Source organism: Octopus bimaculoides, chromosome 9 (assembly GCF_046866305.1).
Source record: "Octopus bimaculoides isolate indiv1 chromosome 9, ASM4686630v1, whole genome shotgun sequence".
Lineage (NCBI taxonomy): Eukaryota > Metazoa > Mollusca > Cephalopoda > Octopoda > Octopodidae > Octopus > Octopus bimaculoides.
In genome coordinates this window covers 29,121,271-29,142,604 of record NC_142936.1, presented here as the reverse complement: position 1 = coordinate 29,142,604, position 21,334 = coordinate 29,121,271, and the positions used below count along the sequence as shown (strand labels likewise).

The 21,334-nt window shown below is 34.4% G+C and overlaps 1 protein-coding gene across 3 annotated transcripts in view; it reads left to right on the top strand.

The window, feature by feature from the left end:
* LOC106880424 (alpha-N-acetylglucosaminidase) overlaps positions 1-21,334 on the top strand; it is a 132,747-nt gene that overhangs the window by 35,238 nt on the left and 76,175 nt on the right. For all 3 annotated transcript variants that reach the window (XM_089358120.1, XM_089358121.1, XM_089358119.1), the window contains exons 6-10: positions 1,488-1,558; positions 6,885-7,046; positions 12,229-12,294; positions 14,673-14,736; positions 19,047-19,117. In XM_089358120.1, coding sequence (XP_089214246.1) covers positions 1,488-1,558; positions 6,885-7,046; positions 12,229-12,294; positions 14,673-14,736; positions 19,047-19,117 — 434 coding nt within the window. The remainder of the gene's footprint in view (positions 1-1,487; positions 1,559-6,884; positions 7,047-12,228; positions 12,295-14,672; positions 14,737-19,046; positions 19,118-21,334) is intronic.

Here is a 21,334-nt window from a genome sequence, read left to right as displayed (position 1 = left end):
CATTGTGTGGGACCAAAAAGAAAAGATATGTTCTGTTGTGGAAATCAGCTTCCTTCTGGACATAAATGTTGTTAGAAAATACAAGGGAAAGAGGACATCTATGGGCCGTTGATAAGGAGCATTATTATTGGAACAACAGGATACATACCAACCTGTCTGGAACAAAGTATGGCTGAACTTGAAATCTTGAGGAGAGAATGTAAATCCTTACTTTATACACTGCAAATGATCATGATATCTGGAATTATAAAAATCTGCAAGACCTTTTTAAGATTTAACAGTTAAATGAAAATACTTTCCTTCTCTGAACTTGCTAAGAAGTCAGTGGCCAGTCGAAATTTACTCTAAATTAAAAAGGGAAAGAGAATATATATACAAATAGACTGACCGACAGATTTATATATTTATATATTATTGTCACATAATACAAGACAAGGAGACACAAACATATGCACACTCATACATACATGCATGTATGTATATATATAGTTGGAATTTACAGAAAAACAAAAGATGAAGACAGGTGTATAAACAACAAACTGGTGTATTAATTTAATGCTCGGGAAGGTGAGAAAGTCTTTTACGTTTTGAGCCTATATTCTTCAACAGAAAGGAACATGAGAAAATAAACAGAGAGAAAATAAAAAGAAAAGCTTTAGGGGCTAGTGGTCAATCATGGCAGCTAGCTGGACAAAGGTGGTTACACAGAAAAGCTAGGAAGAAGGGGAGATAATAAAGGTAGTACCACCTTCACTCATCTTCAATTTTCAACAGGTAAGCATGATCGATATGGGACCTAAATACTTCTCATTAGATATACTTTGGGTCCATGAACAGTCACTTGAGAAAATTATTCAATGGAAACATGATAGTAGTCACTTCTGATAATACAAAGACGTAACTCCTACATATATCAAGGAAATAAAATTGTTCCTTCAGACAATGAGGATGCCTCTACTAGGTCATTTAGGTTACTAGAAATAACAACTAAGTCTTCCTCAATTATACCTTACGATCTAAAGTTGGACATATTGGATAATGTAGTTGAAGTTTTATTATTAGTGGTAAAAGAAGTATTATAGTTTGGATAGGATGGTCATTGTTTCAGAATACTTTTGGTCATAGGTCTGCTTGATCATAGCTGACTTGGGGCTAAGCAACACCAACCATAATAACAGATTTGTTCTCATTGTCTCTACTCACAGATAACACTGAAAACTAAAACTTTCAAATGTGTGTAAATGTTTCACAATCTCTAATGATCTGTGTGTGTGTGTGTGTGTATGTGTGTCTGTTTCTGTGTGTGTCTATGTATGTGTGTATGTCTGTCTATCTATCTCTGTCTCACTCTTTCTACCTTTGTCTCACCATTCATATAATACTGGAATTGATTGTTCTTTTTCCTAAATATTTGTGTTCTTCTACTTAAGTTAAATACTCATCTCTGTTTGTGACACACTAATAGTAAATTCTTATTTATCTTCCAGGTGTTGATAAAGTTGGGATTCTCACAAGCTGATATTGATGGTTTCTTAGGAGGCCCAGCTTTCCTTGCCTGGTGAGTTCTTGGAGTTAGTTTTGATCCCCAAACTGCCATTATCCTTCACATCCCCCAAAATAGCCAAACCGTCCATGCTAAAAATTGCTGCCCAGTAACATGGAGAATATCAAATATAAGATGTACATTGGTTCCTAATCTGTTCATACAGGATTATTGTTAATTATAATTGTAATTATTATTATTATTATTATTTTAAAGAGATTTGTTGTGCAAGGCTGGAACAATGTGAGAAGGTACAATGTAAACTACAAAAGAAAAAGAAAACAACAAAGTTGTAGTTATACTTTGTATTTCTATATTTTGTGGTAAGGAGCCCTTCTTCAGGGCAAGTCAGCTTCATGTAGTTCCTTCCTGTTGTTAATGGTTTGTCACAGTTTATTTATAAGGAGGACCTTCATGATTCTGAGATTGCCCTTGTTGCATTGGTTTGCCCTGATAGAAACTTTAAAATTCTAGGTTTGGTACTTTTTAAGGTGTTTCTTTATTGAAGTGTCCATGTGCAATTTCCTGGTGGTGCTTCCTATGTAGGATGTCCCACATTTGCTGCAAACTACTTTGTATATCACATGGCCCCTTGAGCAGTTACTTCTTAACCATTCTCTTTAGTGCTTGAAGTTATTATGGTAGATTTTCAGTTTCTCCTACAAGAGTACTCAAGGAATTAGGATTGTAGATAGCAGGCATAACAAATTATCCTTTTTGATTTAGTTACCAAATTCACTGTCCAGGGAGGTCAAGTTGTCATTGAGTATAGGAATCTGCTGGTTTGTGAGATTAAAGCACTGGAAAAATTATTGCCATGTAACACATATTTGCTGGCCAATCTGTGGAAGGGTGATAATTTAAAGAAATTAGAAGAGAGAATGGAGAAGGTTAATTGGGTGTAAAATAAATGTATGTAAAATTTATAAGATAATTATTCACCTCTCTAATTCCTTTGATAAGTATTAGGTTTACTGCATTTGCAGTAAATTTAATTGAATAAAATTAAACTGAATGAAGTTAGGTACAATAGTGGTAGGTTAGATTAAAAATTACAAATTAGGAGAAGTGTACTTGGTATACTACATTATAAATGATTTAAGAAGGAAGAGGTAGAATCCATATGATAACGTTGGCATTAATCTTATTTATTCCTAGATAAGTTAATTCTGTGAGATTTTTGTGTGGAAATTTTAAGAATATTTTATTAAGTAAGAGAGAACAGTGAATTGATAATTTATTATGTTTGTTAGTTAAGTTGGATTTACAAGTGAATTTCCATGCCTCCACCAAACACAAATTAAAGTTCCCACTGCACTCTCTGTAAGGAATAGCACTATCCTTATTAAATCATGAAATAGAGTAATCTGTATTCCTCCCTTTGAGATGAACTTGGCCAACGAAGTGCAGTTTTCTTTTCTTTTATATTTAAAAGAATGAATGTGGTCATGTAATCAGGTCTTGAAAATTTCAAAGTGGTAGCACTTATGTAATAATGGATGCTCTTGGGTGTTTTAATGAAGCTCTTATATATTAGATTCTTCCTTAAACATTGGTTATCTTGGGAGTATTTGTCATGATTTCTACAGTTACATATTCTATTAGGTATAGAGGTCTAAGAAGTTTTATTTATTGCTAATGTTATTGTTATTACTTAGAAGAGGTACTGAAATATCACCCTTATCTGCATTTGATAAATGTGTTCCATTAAAGGTAGACCCAGTTTGGTCGAAACATTCAATCTGGTGTTCAGTTTTCTGAAGTTAATAGCCACTATTGATTTCCTGTGAATATTATTAATAATTTTATAAATTTATTAATGATATAAAAACATATATATATCTATTTGCTCAAAGTAATAGAGCACTTAATATAAGCTCAATAAAATATTCCTTTTGAATCTATATATATAAAAATGAGAATGTGTGTCTGTCTGTCTGTCTGTCTGTCTGTCTGTCTGTGTGAATCCCTAAAACTCTAGAACTACGCAACCAATTTCATTCAAATTTTACACATGCCTTACTTAGGGTTCCAGTTGTGTTTTAGTAAAAAAAAAATTATTAACTTCTTGCAGAGTTCGAGCACACGGCAACATAATATCTCCTCCACTATTTAAGTATTACGTGTCAAAAGTGAAACAAAAACACTCATGTCAAATACTTTCACTTTAAAAATGAAACTATTCCACTAACTGAAACAATCACATTTCGATACTGTAGTGACAGATATTTTCACAGAGAGAGAAAGAGAGAGACAGAAAGAGAGAGAGAGAGAGATGTATATGTATACATATACATGTATATGTACACCATTTCGATACTGTAATGACAGATACTTTCAGAGAGAAAGAGAGAAAGAGAGAGAGAAAGAGAGAGATGTATATGTATACATATAGATGTACACGTATATGTATATATATATAGATCTATACATACATGTAGATGTATACATATGTGTAGATGTATATATATATATATATATATATAGATGTACATGTAATATGTACACATATATACATATATACATGCATACAGATATCTATACATATATACACCCATCACACACACATACACATGCACACAAACACACACATTAGTCATTTGTTTTCTTATCCAAAACTACGTCAAAAGTACTGAATGGATCTTTATGAAATTTGGAAATTATATTCTTTGCATAACGACCATAACTCCCATGAAAATTCATATATTTTTGATGTTGATGAAATTTTAACCCGAACATAACAGATGAGCATTATTTAGAAAATGATGTCACACGTTATCGAGGCTACCATTCTTTCTGGATGTGCAAAAGGGGATGACGTCTTTATTCCAAGAATTCCTCTTACTCCATCAGGAGCAGACATTCCTTTTACATTCAGAAGACTACAATTCCCCCTTCGTGTGACTTTTGCCATGTCCATAAACAAATATCAGGGTCAAACACTGTCTGTAGCTGGTCTTCTCTTGGAAGAGCCCTGCTTCTCACATGGACAACTGTATGTTGGCTGCTCAAGAGTGGGCAGCAACAAAAAACCTATTTGTATATGCTCCACAAGGAAAACAAGGAACATAGTTTACAATGTGGTATTATAATCACAACAGCAAGAAAGTATGTACATGATCACCTTCTTTTACGAAACTTCATTGACTTTCATATATTTATATTGATATACATATATATACGTGTGTTTGGGTGCGTGTGTGTATATACATCTCTATATATAAAGATGATGCGTAGTCTAGATGGCGTTTTTAGATTTCATTATTCTCTTTAACCCGGGCAACGCCGGGTATTTCTGCTAGTATTCTTTATAAAATTTATACTCGGCTCTATATATAAGGAGCACTTAATATTGAATTTATCCAACATGGAAAAACAATATTTAGGAATTTCATTGAAAGATATACCAATTCCATCTAATGACACTTACTTATTATTATTACTACAGAAAACAAATGACCTAATCAAAAGAATGAGATGGAAGGCATTCTTTTATGACAACAAAGAAAATAAGAAACACCAAAAGAATAATAATAATTACGGACTCAAATCCTATAAAAACCCTCCACAAAACCCACTATTAATTGATTTTGAAACCAAAATATTAGAACTGATAAAATCCATAAAATTTTCATCATTTCATTCTAAATATCAAACAATTCTAAATAAAATAACAAAAAATATTAAAAAATCACCTAATATACATGTATTCTCAGATAAAACTGGGAATTTATATTCTATTACTCCTACACAATACAATGATTTTATACATAATGGATTATGCAAATCTTATAAAATATCTAACCCATCACAATTAGATATACTAAACGATGAACATTCCATAATTATGCAAGAACTAGATATCAAAGACCGCACAGAAATATATACTCCAAACACTCCACACTTTAACCTAAAAGACCATAAACAAGATTTCAATATTAATCCTACCATTGACTAATTTGTCCTACTAAATCAGACCTCGGAAGAATAAGTAAGAACATTTTAGATAGAATCATACCTATAATAAAGAAAAAACTTAATTCTAATTTATGGTTCAATACAGGAGAAGTAATCTCTTGGTTTCATTTACTACCTAATAAGACTAGCCTATCATTTATACAATTTGATATTAACAATTATTATGCATCCATATTACCTATTATATTAAATAAAGCAATAATTTTAGCTAAAAACCTAACTGACATAGATGCTTTTTAATTTTTAGACTTTCATAATATTTATACTCAATTACGCATACATTTTTATATGCATTTATATACCCATGTATTTTTATGTACATTTATATTTTTTATATATATTTATATTTTGTACATCTTAAATTTTAATTTAATTATAATTCAAAATATTATTATTACATAGAACCATTTTGTTTGTTATCCATCCTGCATCCATTATTACTGTCTCTCCACCTACACTTTCATTGATCAATCCCCTCACTGAGCCACCAAATTATATCCCCTCTTTCACTAAATATGTCTCTCACTCTTATGCAATATGCTTGTTTCTCTCTTCCCTCACAGCACTCCTGCAATCTACCCAACCACATGTCATTTCCTTCTCATCATTGCTGTTCTGGTACTCTACACTGTCAGTCACCTCCTACTTCTCTCTTTTCTCCTATAACTTATTCATCATTAGTTATCCACAATTCCCTACATCTCCCTCTTCAGTCTTACCAATCTTTACAGTGGTCACTTACCCTCTTCACCCATTCACCATCTCTCCCTCCCCCTACTCTCTTGCAATGTCCCACAAACCTGCTCCTTCTGTCCCACTCATTTCTACCTACCCCATACGTTGACTCTTCATCACCACTATATTTATCTTTCCAATGCCACCCAGTCACTCCCCTCTTTTCTAAAATGTGAGTAAAGTTGTAACTCTTCTCTGTTCTGCTTTTGCTCTGGCTCCTTTCTTCATGCTTTGACTTCCCATATCCTTGCATAAAGCTACCCCTATCGGATTGTTGTCTTGTAAAAGCTGTGTGATAACCTCACTAGTGCTGGTAGCATGAAAAAGTTACCTAGTATTGCTGTAAAGTGGGCATTAAAAAGTTCATCTGTCTGTAAAAATATGCCAAAACAAAAATTGGAGCATGATGCCATCCTTGGGCCCATTGGATCCTATCAAACTGTCCAACCCAATTCAGTGTACAATATGAACATTAAATGATGAGGGTGATGATATATGTATTGCTGCAAATATAAACTTACCACGATTGAAATAGTAAATCATTTCTGAGACATGCATCTGTTTTGCTTTCTTTCAAACATATTAAATTTAATACTTAATATTTTGAAATTTTTCTTTTGACTTTAAGGTCTCGTATGGGGAATATCCAAGGTTGGGGTGGTCCACTGCCACAAACCTGGATCAATGACCAACTGGCTCTGCAACATCGCATTCTTGATCGTATGAGAAAGTTAGGCATGATCCCTATTTTGGCAGGGTTTGGAGGTCATATGCCAGCCAGCATCACTAAGTAAGTCCATATTTTCATCAGTTTCATTAACACTAATTTCCATGGATATAAAACAGAGGTACTTTCAAGCTAATGTGAGAACATCTATGTGGTTTAGTGATATGCTAGAAATAACCAGCAATTCTCCCTCAAATCACATCCTACTGGGCAAGTGATAGGTACATGCTTGGCTGTGTAGTTAAGATGCTTCTTAACAGTAGCTCTAAGAAATTTGAATCTTAACTTGTATTACAAAGAGAGAAAAGAGAGAATGCAACTCTCTAAATAATTGAACCCTTTAAACTAGCAACAAGCAATAAAAAACAGGAGATATGCATTTGCATGCATGCGTGTGCAACATGCAGACACATACATGCACACGCATGGTGCTGGTGTCACATACAAAGCACTGGTGCTCATGATACATTAAACGCAATGATGCTGATGCCACATAAAAATCATATCCAGTACATTCTGTGGAGTGGTTAGTATAAGAAAGGGTATCCAGCCATAGAAACCATGCCAGAACAGTCAATGGAGCCTGGTGCAACACCTGCCCTTACCAGCTCTGGTCAAATCGTCCAACCCATGCCAGCATGGAAAATGGACATTAAATGATGATGATGATGATAATGATGACACCGATAAACACACACACATATCAGGTTATCCCATATATATATCAGCTTTTTTAATACTTCTTTTATTTTTCAAAATTAAGATAAACAAAGTTCTTCTTTAATTTAAAATATCAGGTTGAGTAAAAAGTAAGCAACGTTTTGAACCATGAAGAATTTGTACTGGATTTTTTCAGAGTTTTGAATTTTTTAAAAACATTTCTTTGCAAAGACCTGTTGGGGCAACTGTACCAGTGGAGTGCTAAGAGCACCGTCTGAGTGTGATCATTGCCAGAGCAGCTGTCTGGCTTCCGTGCCAGTGGCACGTAAATAGCACCATTTGAGCATGATCATTACCTTCCTGGCACTTGTGCCAGTGGCACATGAAAAAACATTCAAGCGAGATCATTGCCAGTGCTGCTGGACTGGCTCCTGTGCAGGTGGCACATAAAATACACCATTTTGAGCATGGCCATTGCCAGTACCGCCTAACTGGCCTTTGTGCCGGTGGCACATAAAAGCACCCACTACACTCTCGAAGTGGTTGGCGTTAGGAAGGGCATCCAGCTGTAGAAACTCTGCCAAATCAGATTGGAGCCTGGTGTAGCCATCTGGTTAAACCAGTCCTCAGTCAAATCGTCCAACCCATGCTAGCATGGAAGGCAGATGTTAAACGATGATGATGATGATGATGATGATTTTTTTCAATTGTCTGATAATACAGACATAGACTTGCCCAAATGCATCAACAAATTAACATTGATGTTTTTTCACCATCTGAAATGGAACTGTCAAAGCGTGATACTCGAGCAGCTTTACTATTCAACTTCCAAAAAGGATGTAAAGCAGCTGAAACTGCTTGTGATATCAATGATATGTTTGGTGAGGAAACGACCAGTGAGTGGTCAGCTCAAAAATAGTTTAAACAATTTCACAGTGGAGACCTGAGCCTTAAAGATTGTGAGCATAGTAGATGCCCATCTGTCATCGATGATGGTCAATTAAAAACTGTCACTGAGAAAGATCCACGTAAAACCACTTGAAGACTGGAAAAAGAATTTCAAGTTAGTCAGAAAACTGCCTGCAACCATTTGCATGCAATCAGAAAATCAAAAATGCTCGGCAGATGGTTACCACACAATTTGAATGAAAATCAGAAAATGCACAGATATGAAATTTGCTCATTGCTTCTTCTCCATAACCTGACCAATTCATAATACAGTTCTATATTTAAGAGAAGTACAGACTACTGACTCAACACTACAGAAAACTACCACACATGTATGGTCTTCCTAACATTCACAAGGATGGTATTCCATTAAGACCTATAATGAGCTGTAAAGGTTCAGCTTGTCATCCACTGAGCTGCTTCCTTGTGGATATTATCAGTCCATTAGCAGGAAAGTCAACATCATACATGAAAAATTCCACCCACTTCACAGAATTGATCAACGATACCCCCATTGAATCCAACCAGATGGTGAGTCTGGATGTGATAAATCTGTTCACCAAAGTCCCAACTGGTGAAGCACTATTGGTGATTCAAGAAAAACTAGTGACAGACACCCATCTAAAAGAACGCACTAGTTTACCAATAAGAAACTTGATGGAAATGTTGACCTTCTGTGTAGAAACTACCTACTTCAGTATGGACCCCAATATATATCGACAAGAAGAGGGTTTAGGTATGGGTTTTCCATTATCACCAATATATACATGGAATACTTTGAGAATTTGGCTTTAGAATCAACATCACTAAAACCAACCCTATGGCTGCGATATGTTGATGACACCTTCATACTCTGGCCCCACCAAGAAGATGTCCAAGTGCTGTTAGATCATGTGAACTCAATGAAGCCATCCATACAGTTCACAATGGAAAAAGAAAAAGACAATCAACTAGCATTCCTGGACGTATTAATAACACGCACCAAGCATGGATTCAGGACATCCGTATACCGCAAGCCGACCTTCACTGGACGATACCTCAACTTCATCTCCCACCATCCATACAGTGTAAAGAGAGGGATTGCTTAGTGCCTAAAACACTGAGCAATGAATATAAGTAGCGATTGTGATACCCACCACGAAGAAATGATCTAGCTCAGTAACACTCTATTAAGCAACAACTACTCCAAAAGCATACTCTCCACTCCAATTAGGAAGAAAAGAGAGGATGAAACCGATAAACTGTCCACAGTCTGAATACCCTATATGAAAGGCCTCTCTCAAAAGATACAAAAGATATGTGGCCCATATGACATCAGGACTCAGGACAGTATTCAAAAGTAATACAACACTTCGCAAATATCTCCTTCGAGTAAAACTATCAATAGAAGAGAATATGACTAAGAACTGTGTGTACTCCATCCCATGCAGCTGTGGTAGGTGAAACATGTTGCCCCCTCAAAATAAGAGTAGAGGAACATCGCAAAGCTGTGACACGAGGAGATATTGATAAATTGGGTATAGCTGATCATGTATGGAAAAATGGAGACCACCTCCCTCTGTGGGATGAAGTTAAAATAATAGGCAGAGAACACCATTGGAAAATACGAAAACTAAAAGAAGCAGCTCATATGCTAGGACACAACAACCTTCTAAGCAGACCAAGTGCAGATATGAACAGCATATGGGAACCGGTATTAAGGAAGGATAGGAGAATATTTGATTTATAAGCCCTAAAATTCACTCCATAATTGCCCATGGGCATATGGCATAGTGGCTAAGAGCGCATGCTACTAACCCCAAGATTCTGAGTTCGATTCCAGGCAGTGACCATAATAATAATAATAATAATAATAACATCGAAAAATACCTTAAGAATGAGATCCTAAGTTTGAAATTTCCCCAAAACACCTGATGAAGGCTGGAGGGTATATCAGTCGAACCGTTGTGTTAACAAACAAGATGAGGACAAATATCCATCAAATGTAAATAATGTACATAATTCCTCATCTCTAAAATATAGAACTGTATTAAACTTGTACCTCATTGGCAAAAATGTGTTCATTGTAATGGTACTTAATTTGATGAATAAAATTTCTGCATTGTTGAAATATATTGTGATGAATTTCCTGTTTCAAAACATTGCTTACTTTTTACCCAGCCTGATATACTCTCCTTCATTTTCTATAATCTATCTGGTAGACTTGCAAGGACCCTCTTCCAAAATTCACTTGTTCATGATAAAAAATACTCCTCCAGTATTGTTCTGACCTTGTCTACAGAATTCATATTTTTTTTGTCCACATGGTTTTGAAGACTGCAGAAAAAATGATAATCAGGTGGGGCAATATCTGGTGAATATGGTGGGTGGGGCATCATTTCTTATTTAAACTGATCCAGCCTTTGGAATGTCACCCTTACTGTATGTGGCTGAGCATTATCCTGATGGAAGAACGCCTTTTGTCTTGAAACCAAAGATGGTCGTTTTTTCTTCTAGTGCTGACTTAAGTTGCTCAAGCTGCTTGCAGTAGATCTCCTTTGTTATCATTTGGTTTGGGTTTAAAAGTTCACAGTGGACTAAACCTCTCAGATCCCACCAAACATAACAACACCTTATGTGAGTGAAGACCTTCTTTAGCCTGGGGTGCCAATGTTTCTCCTTTCTCTACCCACTGTCTTTGGTGCTTGACATTTCTATAGAGAACCCATTTCTTGTCACCAGTTACTATTCAGTCCAAAAAAGGTTAATTCACGAGATGTAACAGCAAAAAAGAACCCCCATTCACTCTCTGTGCGTGATTAGACTTGGAAAGTTTGTGAGGGACCCACTGACCCAATTTGCTGACTTTTCTGATGGCATGCAGGTGTCAATGAATGGCTGAATGACCAAATCCAATCTTCTCTGCAAGCTCCAGGGTTTGCAGAACATCCTCGTCAAGCTCTACAGATCTTCTGGGACGAGGCTCATTTTCTAGGCTGTAGTTGGAATTTCTGGAACCACTGTTGACACTGGCTTATGCTTATTGTCTAATCCCCATATACTGCATTAATATTCCTTGCACTTTCCATTGCATTGTTGCCTTTATTGAACTCGTAAAGCAAAATATACCAAATATACTCCTTTGTCACTTTCATTATAGCTTTGAAAAATTAACTGTTAAAATCGAACTACACTCTTCAAAACTTGCACTAAGAATAAGTACAAAGTAAAATTACTACCTGCTTTTATAGGAAGTTGATGCAGGTAGTTTATCCTGTCCCCTCCAACTTTTAGTTCATACAATTGAAAAAACTGCATTATTTATGAGATGACCCAATACATACATGTTTTTGTATATATGTATTAGATGGTTATTGACTCTACTGAGTTCATCTGCCTTTTAACAGGTTTTAATTTTCATCTTGCAGTTGGTTAAAAAATCCCCCTCCTCATGCAACAGGGTTGGTGCAGTTGCTTCTTTGGTTACTGAGGATCTGACTATGCAACTGGTTGTACTGGGTTACATCTTACCAGTAGTGCTCATGTGTAACTTGACATGTGAGTGTGTGTATGTGTGTATTGTTGCATGAGTGTGTCTGTATATGTATATATTATATTTTAGTAACTTCAATTGTAATTCTTTTTGTTTTATTTCTAGACTCTATCCTAATACAACAGTAACAAAATCACCAAACTGGAGTAGATTTAAACCACCTTATACTGGGTAAGAAGATGAAATGGGATTTCTTATATTTTTCTTTCTTAGTTCATTAAATTATTATAATTCAACAAGTTTTTATTATTTTCTATGGGGAAAAGTGAAAGTGGTTATGTCTGTCCCTTCTTTCACAAAATCTTTCTTTAACAACTTTTATGAAGTAGATTAGAGTGACATCCTGGAGCAGAAGTTATCTCATGTTTTGTAGGTATTTTAATATTTCCTATATTTTGTTGCAGACAGTTTACTACTTACTAAGGTGATGTGAAAGGAGGCAGATAGATTATAAAGGCTTGCAAGAGACATGTCATTGCTGACCAGCTAGGCATTGGTAGTTAGTGGAATCTGTGAAGGTTGCCAGGCAAAGAGAAAAGAGAGTAAGAGATGTGTTACATCTCTGACATCCCTGAGAGAATGCATATTGACTCTCTGATGGTGCTGAGTAAAAAAAAAGGGAAGAATTCTATTTAGTAATTTGTTTTTTAAAAATTCCATGATTAAAATGGATCAAAGTAACAAAGGATCTTTTATATGTTGTCTCGGTTGAACTGGACTTGACTCAAGAAGGTAAAGAAGATGATGGCTGAATCAGCTTTATAATATTTCGTTCTATTATATATGCTGGTGCAACGTCCCATCCAGACCTCAGGTGACATGGTGATGGAACAGTTTAGTAGTGGGCAGAGCCATTAGAATGTAACAGTGTAGATAAATAGTTGAATGGTCTCCCTTGCAAGAAAGATCATAGATTAACCTCCCTTTCTAAGTTTCTCAAAACATCATTATCACGAAACTTAATTCTTAATTATTCAAGAAGCTTGGCATTTCTTTCAGAAGTTTCTAGAATGTCTAGTGTTCTATTAATAAAAATAGCTTACTAATCCAGCTTTTTGCTTCTTAGTTGATTAGATTTGGAGCCATTCACGTTGTTGCTATGTCCATCTATTTCTCTATGCTTCATAGCAAATATGACTGGCAGCCACCACTTTACTGTTGTTTTACATTTCCTATCTCTGCACTTTCTTGCATAAGATTACTTCGTTCAGCTAGCTACTACAATTTGATTCTATGTATTATCATCAAAAGAAGAATTAAATATATTTTTATGTAATAAATGTATAGACCTTGTATTCTTTCATCTCTGTTTGAACTCTTGTGATAACATAACACAGAGCCACATCAAACATATTGTACTATCTATATACAAGAGCAAAGAAATGGGTCTGGAAGGACTGGAAGAGTGGTGGTAGCAGGGAACTATATCAGGTATCTAGAAGGGAAGCTAGAAGACAGATTTATTTAGCTAGAGGAGAAGCAGATAGGAAGAAATTTGCCGATGTTCTGTGGCATGAAGTCCAGAGGTTTGAGGTGTTCCAGATTGTAAGACTGTGTGACTGAAAATTGTGATGTTATAGGAGAGAAGTGTGTTTGCATGGATGATAGTTCACTTGCAGTTAGTGATTCTGTAAAGAAAGAGGCTTAGAAGTGCTACCGTGAAAGGCTGCAGTAGCTTGGTAGATAAAGCAATTAAGGATATGAAGACAGGGAAAGCTGCTGCCCCATCAGGCAACACTGCTGAGATCCTTAAAATATCTAGTGGAATAGGATATGGCCTAGTTACCTGTATAATTAATTAGGTTGTCCACAAGGGAGTTATACCTAAGGATTGGTGTAGTAGCATTATAGTCAACAGCTACAAAGGTAAAGACAGAAATAATTACAGAGGTATCAAATTGTTGGACCAGGTGAAGGAAGTTACAGTGGGGGGTCATAGCTGAACTAATTAGGAAGGGAGATAGCCTAGTTGAAATGCAGTTTGGTTTTGTGCCAAGGAGAAGCACTACTGGTGCTATCTTCCTAGTAAGGCAACTGCAGGAGAAGAATTTTGCCAAAAATAAACTTCAGTACTTGGCTTTTGTTGATATGGAGAAAGCCTTTGACAGGGTTCCCTGCTCCCTTATCTAGTGGTCAATGTGGAAGCTAGGGATAGATCAGTGTTTGGTTAGAGCCAAGTGAAATCGTAGCCAGTGCCAATGACACATAAAAGGCATCTATGCCAGTGACATATAAAAGGCACTTGTGTTGGTGATACATAAAAGGCACTGTGCCACTGAGCCATAAAAGCCACTTGTGCCAGTGACACATAAAAGACACCCAATACATTCTGTAAAGTGGTTGGCATTAGGAAGGGTATCCAGCTGTAGAAACTGTGCCAAAACAGATGACTAGAGCCTTGGTGCAGCTCCCCAGCTTACCAGCTCCAGTGAAGCCATCTAGCCCATGCCAGCATGGAGAACAGATGTTAAATGATGATGATGATGATGATGATGATGATGATGATATGGTTTTACACTTACTTATGCATTTTTCTAATTATTTTCCAGTATTTACATCATAGACTTCCAAGACCCCATGTTTAATACAATTGGGAAGATGTTAATTGAAGAGGTAAAGTTAATTTTGCAAATTAAAACGTTATACATTTGTCTGATTTTATGGAAGTAACAGTTAATCTTTCCCTATTACTATGTCTGTCTGTCTGTTGATCAATCGATCGATCAATATATATATATATATATATATATATATATATATATATATATATGGTATAGATTCATTTTAACAATTAAAAAATACACAATTTGTAGAAGAGTTTGATTTAGTTGTTAAACAGTAATTCAATGAACAAAATTGCAGTTTAAGTTTCTAGCTTGGAAATCACTGCTTATGCTTGGCATAAGTGCAGCTATTATTACAGTTCCTGTATTTGTGAGGCTGAAAATTCAAAATGTCTACCGGTAATCTATGAGAAAAGGCAAAGAAATGTAAAAGTAGGGAAAAATTATGGGAATGTACACACACATACACACACACCTGTATACATACCCAACTTATCCATACAAACCTACACATTCACTTATATGCACATATACACATCCACCCATATATATATATATACATATATATATATACACACACACATATATATATATATATATATATATATATATACACAGCAAAAACGAAAATGGAAGGGATACAAAAATGGCATACATCAGCTGGTAGACATTCTATTATGTCTATTTATTCTAAAACATAAGAAAGTATTGTAAGAATACATGCACATGCAAAGACTGTGTGTTACACAAATATGTACTAGTAATACATAAAAGAGTAAAAGATTAAAAGATTAAACGATCAATTCCTTACAGCCATTTCTGCCAAGAGGTCACGATATCCTCTATGCTACCTCCATCTCTTCAGTGTTCTGTAGGGATGGGTAGATAGAGTTTGGATGTTGAGTGTGCCTCTTGGCTTCTTCAGAGGGTCTCAATGGTTAGGAGAGCCAATACATACAAGAGTCAGTTACCAATAGGTAAAGTGTATTTTTCTTATTGAAGAGAGCATAAGAAGAATAGGAGCAAAAGTTAGAGTGTAAGAGGAGTAAAATTTAGTAAAATGGATTAGGTATAGGAAGGGGAAATAAGTCATAGACTTCAAGTGTTGCCTTCCAAGATTCATGTTATTTTGTCCAGTGGTGGATAGGTGGATACAGTTTTTCTAAGGAGGAATTTTTTAGGAAGAATGAATTTAGGCAGTGGTTCTTATTTTGTTTACATATAAATACACGTTATGTTTACAGTGGTGGGTTTGAAAGTATGGTCTGTGTTTCGGTGGTGGAAGTTTATATGTATGATACCAGCTGGTATTAAAGAGAGTATGGCACCAGGTGGTGACCAAAGTACAGTGTTCATTATTTTTTCGATCAACAAGTCCCTGAATCCTTTTGTGCAGTGGGGTAGATGTTTTGGTCAATCCTGCAACCTAATTGGTCAGCTATTTTTTTGAAAACTATGACACGGTTCTGGTTCATTGGTGGTTAACAGATAACACAAAAACAAATCAGTTAAATAAATAAATAAATAAATTAATTAATGAATAAAAAACCATGGCCACTATGGGCAAGTAGAAGAGAAAATAACATTCAAACTAGATTAAATTAAATTAAATTAAAACAAGTAAAAAATAAATGAGTATGTGAGTGAGTGCAATAACTAAAGCAATATGACTAAGGGGATATGATCTTAAGGGACAGCATAAGAAAATAAATCATTGCAAATGTATAAAAATAAAAATAAAAATGTAAAGCATATATCTATCTATCTCACCTAAGGACTCGTATATCTATCTATCCCACCTAAAGACTCATATCTCAAACAACTAATTTTTAGAATAAATGAATTCATTCATAGAATTCAATGAAAAGTATATCCCCAAGAAAGGAAACTTACCCAGTTGGATTCAGGCACCTGTAACGATCACAATAACTATAGCACTGATAAAACTGAAATATTGGAACTTATCAAGCATATATTTAAATCCAGAAAAGCACCACCAACTAACAAGCACCTAGATAACAAGTCCCTGAATCCTTTTGTGCAGTGGGGTAGATGTTTTGGTCAGTCCTGCAACCTAATTGGTCAGCTATTTTTTTAAAAACTATGACGCGGTTCCGGTTCATTGATGGTAACAGATAACACAAAAACAAATCAGATAAATAAATAAATAAGTAAATAAATAAATTAATGAAAAAAAACCATGGCCACTATGGGTGAGTAGAAGAGGAAAATAACATTCAAACTAGATTAAATTAAATTAAATTAAAACAAGTAAAAAAATAAATGAGTATGTGAGTGAGTGCAATAACTAAAGCAATATGACTAAGGGGATATGATCTTAAGGGACAGCATAAGAAAAAATAAATTATTGCAAATGTATAAAAATAAAAATAAAAAGTGAAACATATATCTATCTATCAGGGGAATCAGCTATATTGTTAAATGTAATATAGGAACTGGGCAGGGGATTCATTTTTGTCAGAATGGAGCAACCCAGAATAATATGAAACATAGGCTTAATTAACATAGGTACACCTTTAGAAACAGAAATAGGAGAAATTCAATGGGATTTTAGCAACTACATATGGGAACTTAAGGGTAAAGGAATTGATTATACCTACATTGGAAGATTTTAACCACAGAACCAGTGTATAGTACAAAAAATAGAAAATGTATGTTATATGTAAATGAAATTTTCTTTATAATTAAAGCCAGCCTTCCACTTGTTAAATCTCTTAAGGAGAGAAATGTTACCTACCTGCATAAAGCTAAGCATACTTTTTCTAAATACCACTAGCACTTATTATTTAACACCCACTGGCACTAGTGCCCCTCCTTATTCATATCATAATAACAATAGTCGTAGTAATATTACTAGTATTATTATTATATTATATGTACATGTATACATATGTGTATGTATGTATAGGTGTAGGTATGTATATGTATATATACATACATGTGTGAGTATGTTTATGTGTACATGTATATGGATGTGTATATATTTGTGTGTGTAATATATACATAGTTGTATATACCTGATTGTGTACTTACTACACATTGATACACTACTTCCTTTCTAATGCAATTATTGTTGAATATGCAATTCTTGCTAATTCTACAATCACAGGTCCTATATAGCTGGTTATATTATGGGTAGTGTCAGATATTACATTATTGGTGCTGTGGCTATTGTTGATACTATTAATGATATTGTTGTTTCTATTGCAATTATTATTATTATTATTATTATTATTATTATTATTATTATTGATTTGAATAATATTATTGTTTCTATTGTTGTTGTTGTTGTTATTATTATTATTATTATTATTATTATTATTATTCCTATAATAATAATAATAATAATAGTAATAATAATAATAATAATAATAATAATAATAATAATAATAATAATTATTATTATTATTATTATTGTCACCAACACCACTTTCTCATCAAAAAATAGGACCTTCCAGCACATGTGCCACAACGTCCTCCTGTCCTCTTTTTATGCTTGGCCTCTGTGGTAAATAAGGGAAAAGAGACAGAAAGAAAGAATAAATGTGTTGAAGAAAGAAAAAGGAGGGGAAGAAACATAAAGATAGAAAGTAAAACTTGAGAAACAGGGGTTATGTCAGTCTACCATACTATTGGGAAATGATTGAAAATCATTTTGGAAACTGTATTAAGAGGTCAGGGCTTCCTATTAGAATCACAAGACAAGGTTATACCTTAAACTATACCAGCCCACAAAAACAGTAGCACACAAAAAGCATACTTTAAATGCTATCCAATCAGATTTGAGAATCCTGGCAGCATTCACTCAATATGTTTGGAAACCAGTGTTGTTTATAAACTTAGTTTTACTTGTGAAGTAAGATAAAATCTGCCAAATTATGATTTCATTCCAGGATCTCAGAGCATTTTGACAAAGCCAAATCACCTAATGCAGATTCTAGTGGAAAAAAAGACACAGTAACTCTTCAGATTGCCGAAGCACACTACATTAAAAACTAAAACCTATTTTGAACCACTAGGTACATGGAAACACATATACTGTATCTCCAAACAGTAAGAGTATCTTGTTATCTGGTCAGTGGTGTGATAATAAATGGATGGGATTTTAAACTGAAATCCTCAGAACATAGTTTAACAATAATAATTTATCCAACACAGTTCAGTTCACAGTTGTTTGTTAAGTAAGTTTCTGATTTGCCTGCCTGTGTCTATGCCTGTTTGACTATTTATCTTTTTGTCTACCTGTCCATCCACCCATCCAAGTTTATCCATCCATCTGTAAATCTATCTATTGATTTACCTACCTACTAATGATAATATATATTTTATTTTTGCAAGACCATTTCGGAGTTTGGAACCAATCATGTTTATGCTGCAGGAACATTTAATGAAATGAGACCAAAGTCAAGGTTTGACCTATTTTTTGTAATTCAGTTTTTGTAAATGTATTGATTATATATATATATATATATATATATATATATATATATATATATATATATATATGTATATGCCACATGTAACTGTTTCTTCTATAGCTTGAAATTTGGTGGGTGGGGATTATTGATTACATCAATCTCAGTGTTTAACTGTTTAACTGGTACTTACGTCATCAACCCCAAAAGGATGAAAGGCAAAATAGAATTTGGTGGAATTTGAATGCAGAAAAAGGTTGATGAAATGCTGCTAAGCATTTTACCTAGTTTGCTAACGATTCTGTCAGCTTATCACCTTATATATGCCACATATAATAAAATGTTTTTGTTCAGGGTCATGCTGGTGGAGGGAGACTAAAATGACAGCTGGAGAGGGAGTGGATGGCAGTCAGAGGTGTTAAATATAGTTGAGAGAAAGTGAGAGAATTAGAATTACAATGGAATGAAGTTAAAGATTTTGCATTGACTGGAATAGCAGCAATATGATTTTATAATTTTCGCATTAGCATTTCGCTAAATCAGCCATAAACTTATATGCTAAATATATGTACTGACAGTCCAGATTTAGCCAAACCATTTGGTGATAGAGTAGTCGCTACTGATGAGCTTGTCATTTTTCAAGTGAATCTAGTTTAGTGATCTAGCTTTGCTTACAGGGAAGTTATCTCCCCTGTCAATATATGAAAATATACTTTCTTGTGGCTCTGAGGGTTTTAAGTCTTATTTCTAGCAATATAGGTGCTACCCAGCACCCTCAGTCACAATTAATGACAATTGAATTTTTCCATTTTGGTTTTATATTGCGTATAGCTGCCTTTGTTATTTTATATTAATAAACGTGAAATTCTGTCTGTATCTCAGTCTACATTTGCTCTACATCAGGGGTGGGAAACCTCCACCTGTGGGTGCAATTGTGCCTGAGAGCCCATTCTATTGCGCCTGCAGGCTGGTATACTCATATGTACAAAATATAGTAAATTTTTCAATTATAAAATTTATACAATATTCGTATGCCTATTTGTACCATAGGTCACATTTCCACTATGATTTAAAATGGTTAGACTTGAACAGAAAATCATCCAGTAATTGCCATTTGAATGGAAATTTTGTTTTCACTATAAAACATCCATTGCTAGGTTTATACCACCCGCTTGAGACCCAACTACACTCTAGCTGAAAAATATAGAATACCTCATAAGTAATATAAATGTCCTAAATTCAGTGGTGGCGTTAATGAAGAGGTTAATGCATTAATTTAATGTGTTAAACTTATCTTTATTAATGTATATCGAATTATACATAGATATATACAAGATTTACACAGATATAAGAGTTAGAAATTGTGATTTGCCTGTGAACCTTTTTCTTTCAAAATTTTTGCTTGCTGCACTAAAAATTTTCCCACCTCTGTTCTACATAGACTTATTATACCTTTTTGGAATCAGGATGATCCTAGGATTGAAAATCTGCCTTTCATTTGGTTCTTGAAAATCTGGTATTGGGATCTGATTTAAAAGCATTTGATTTGGTATTTCTAGCAGGTAAAGCGACTGTGAAAGGTTTCAATGTCATAGCATTACTGAGGTAGGTGAACTAGAGTTACCTCTCTTAGCTGAAAGTTTAACTAAGGAATATAGTGGTTCTTTTATATTTTTCAGTCATCAGACTGTGGCCATGCTGGTGCACCGCCTTGAAGAAATTTAATTGAACAAATTGATATCAGTTCTTTTTCTTTATACTTGGTACTTTTTTTATTGGCCTCTTTTATTGAACTGTTAAGTTATGTGAATGTAAACACACCAACACTGCTTATCAAGTGTTGGTGGGGGACAAACACAGACACAAAGCCACAATATATATATATATATATATATATATATAGGGAGAATTCACAAAAAAAAAAAAAAAGACGAAGACAGGTGATGTAGAAAACAAACAGATGTATTAGTGTAATGCTTGGAAAGTGAAATAGTCTTTAACGTTTTGAGCCTATGCTCTTCCACAGAAAGGAACACAGAAAGAAACAAAGAGAGAAAAAAGGAATCTGTAGTGGCTAGCGATCTATCATGGCGAATGCTGGACAGAAGGCATATATATACATATATATATATATATATATATATATATATATATATATATATATATATATATATATGTATATATATATATATAATACAAAGAATATATATG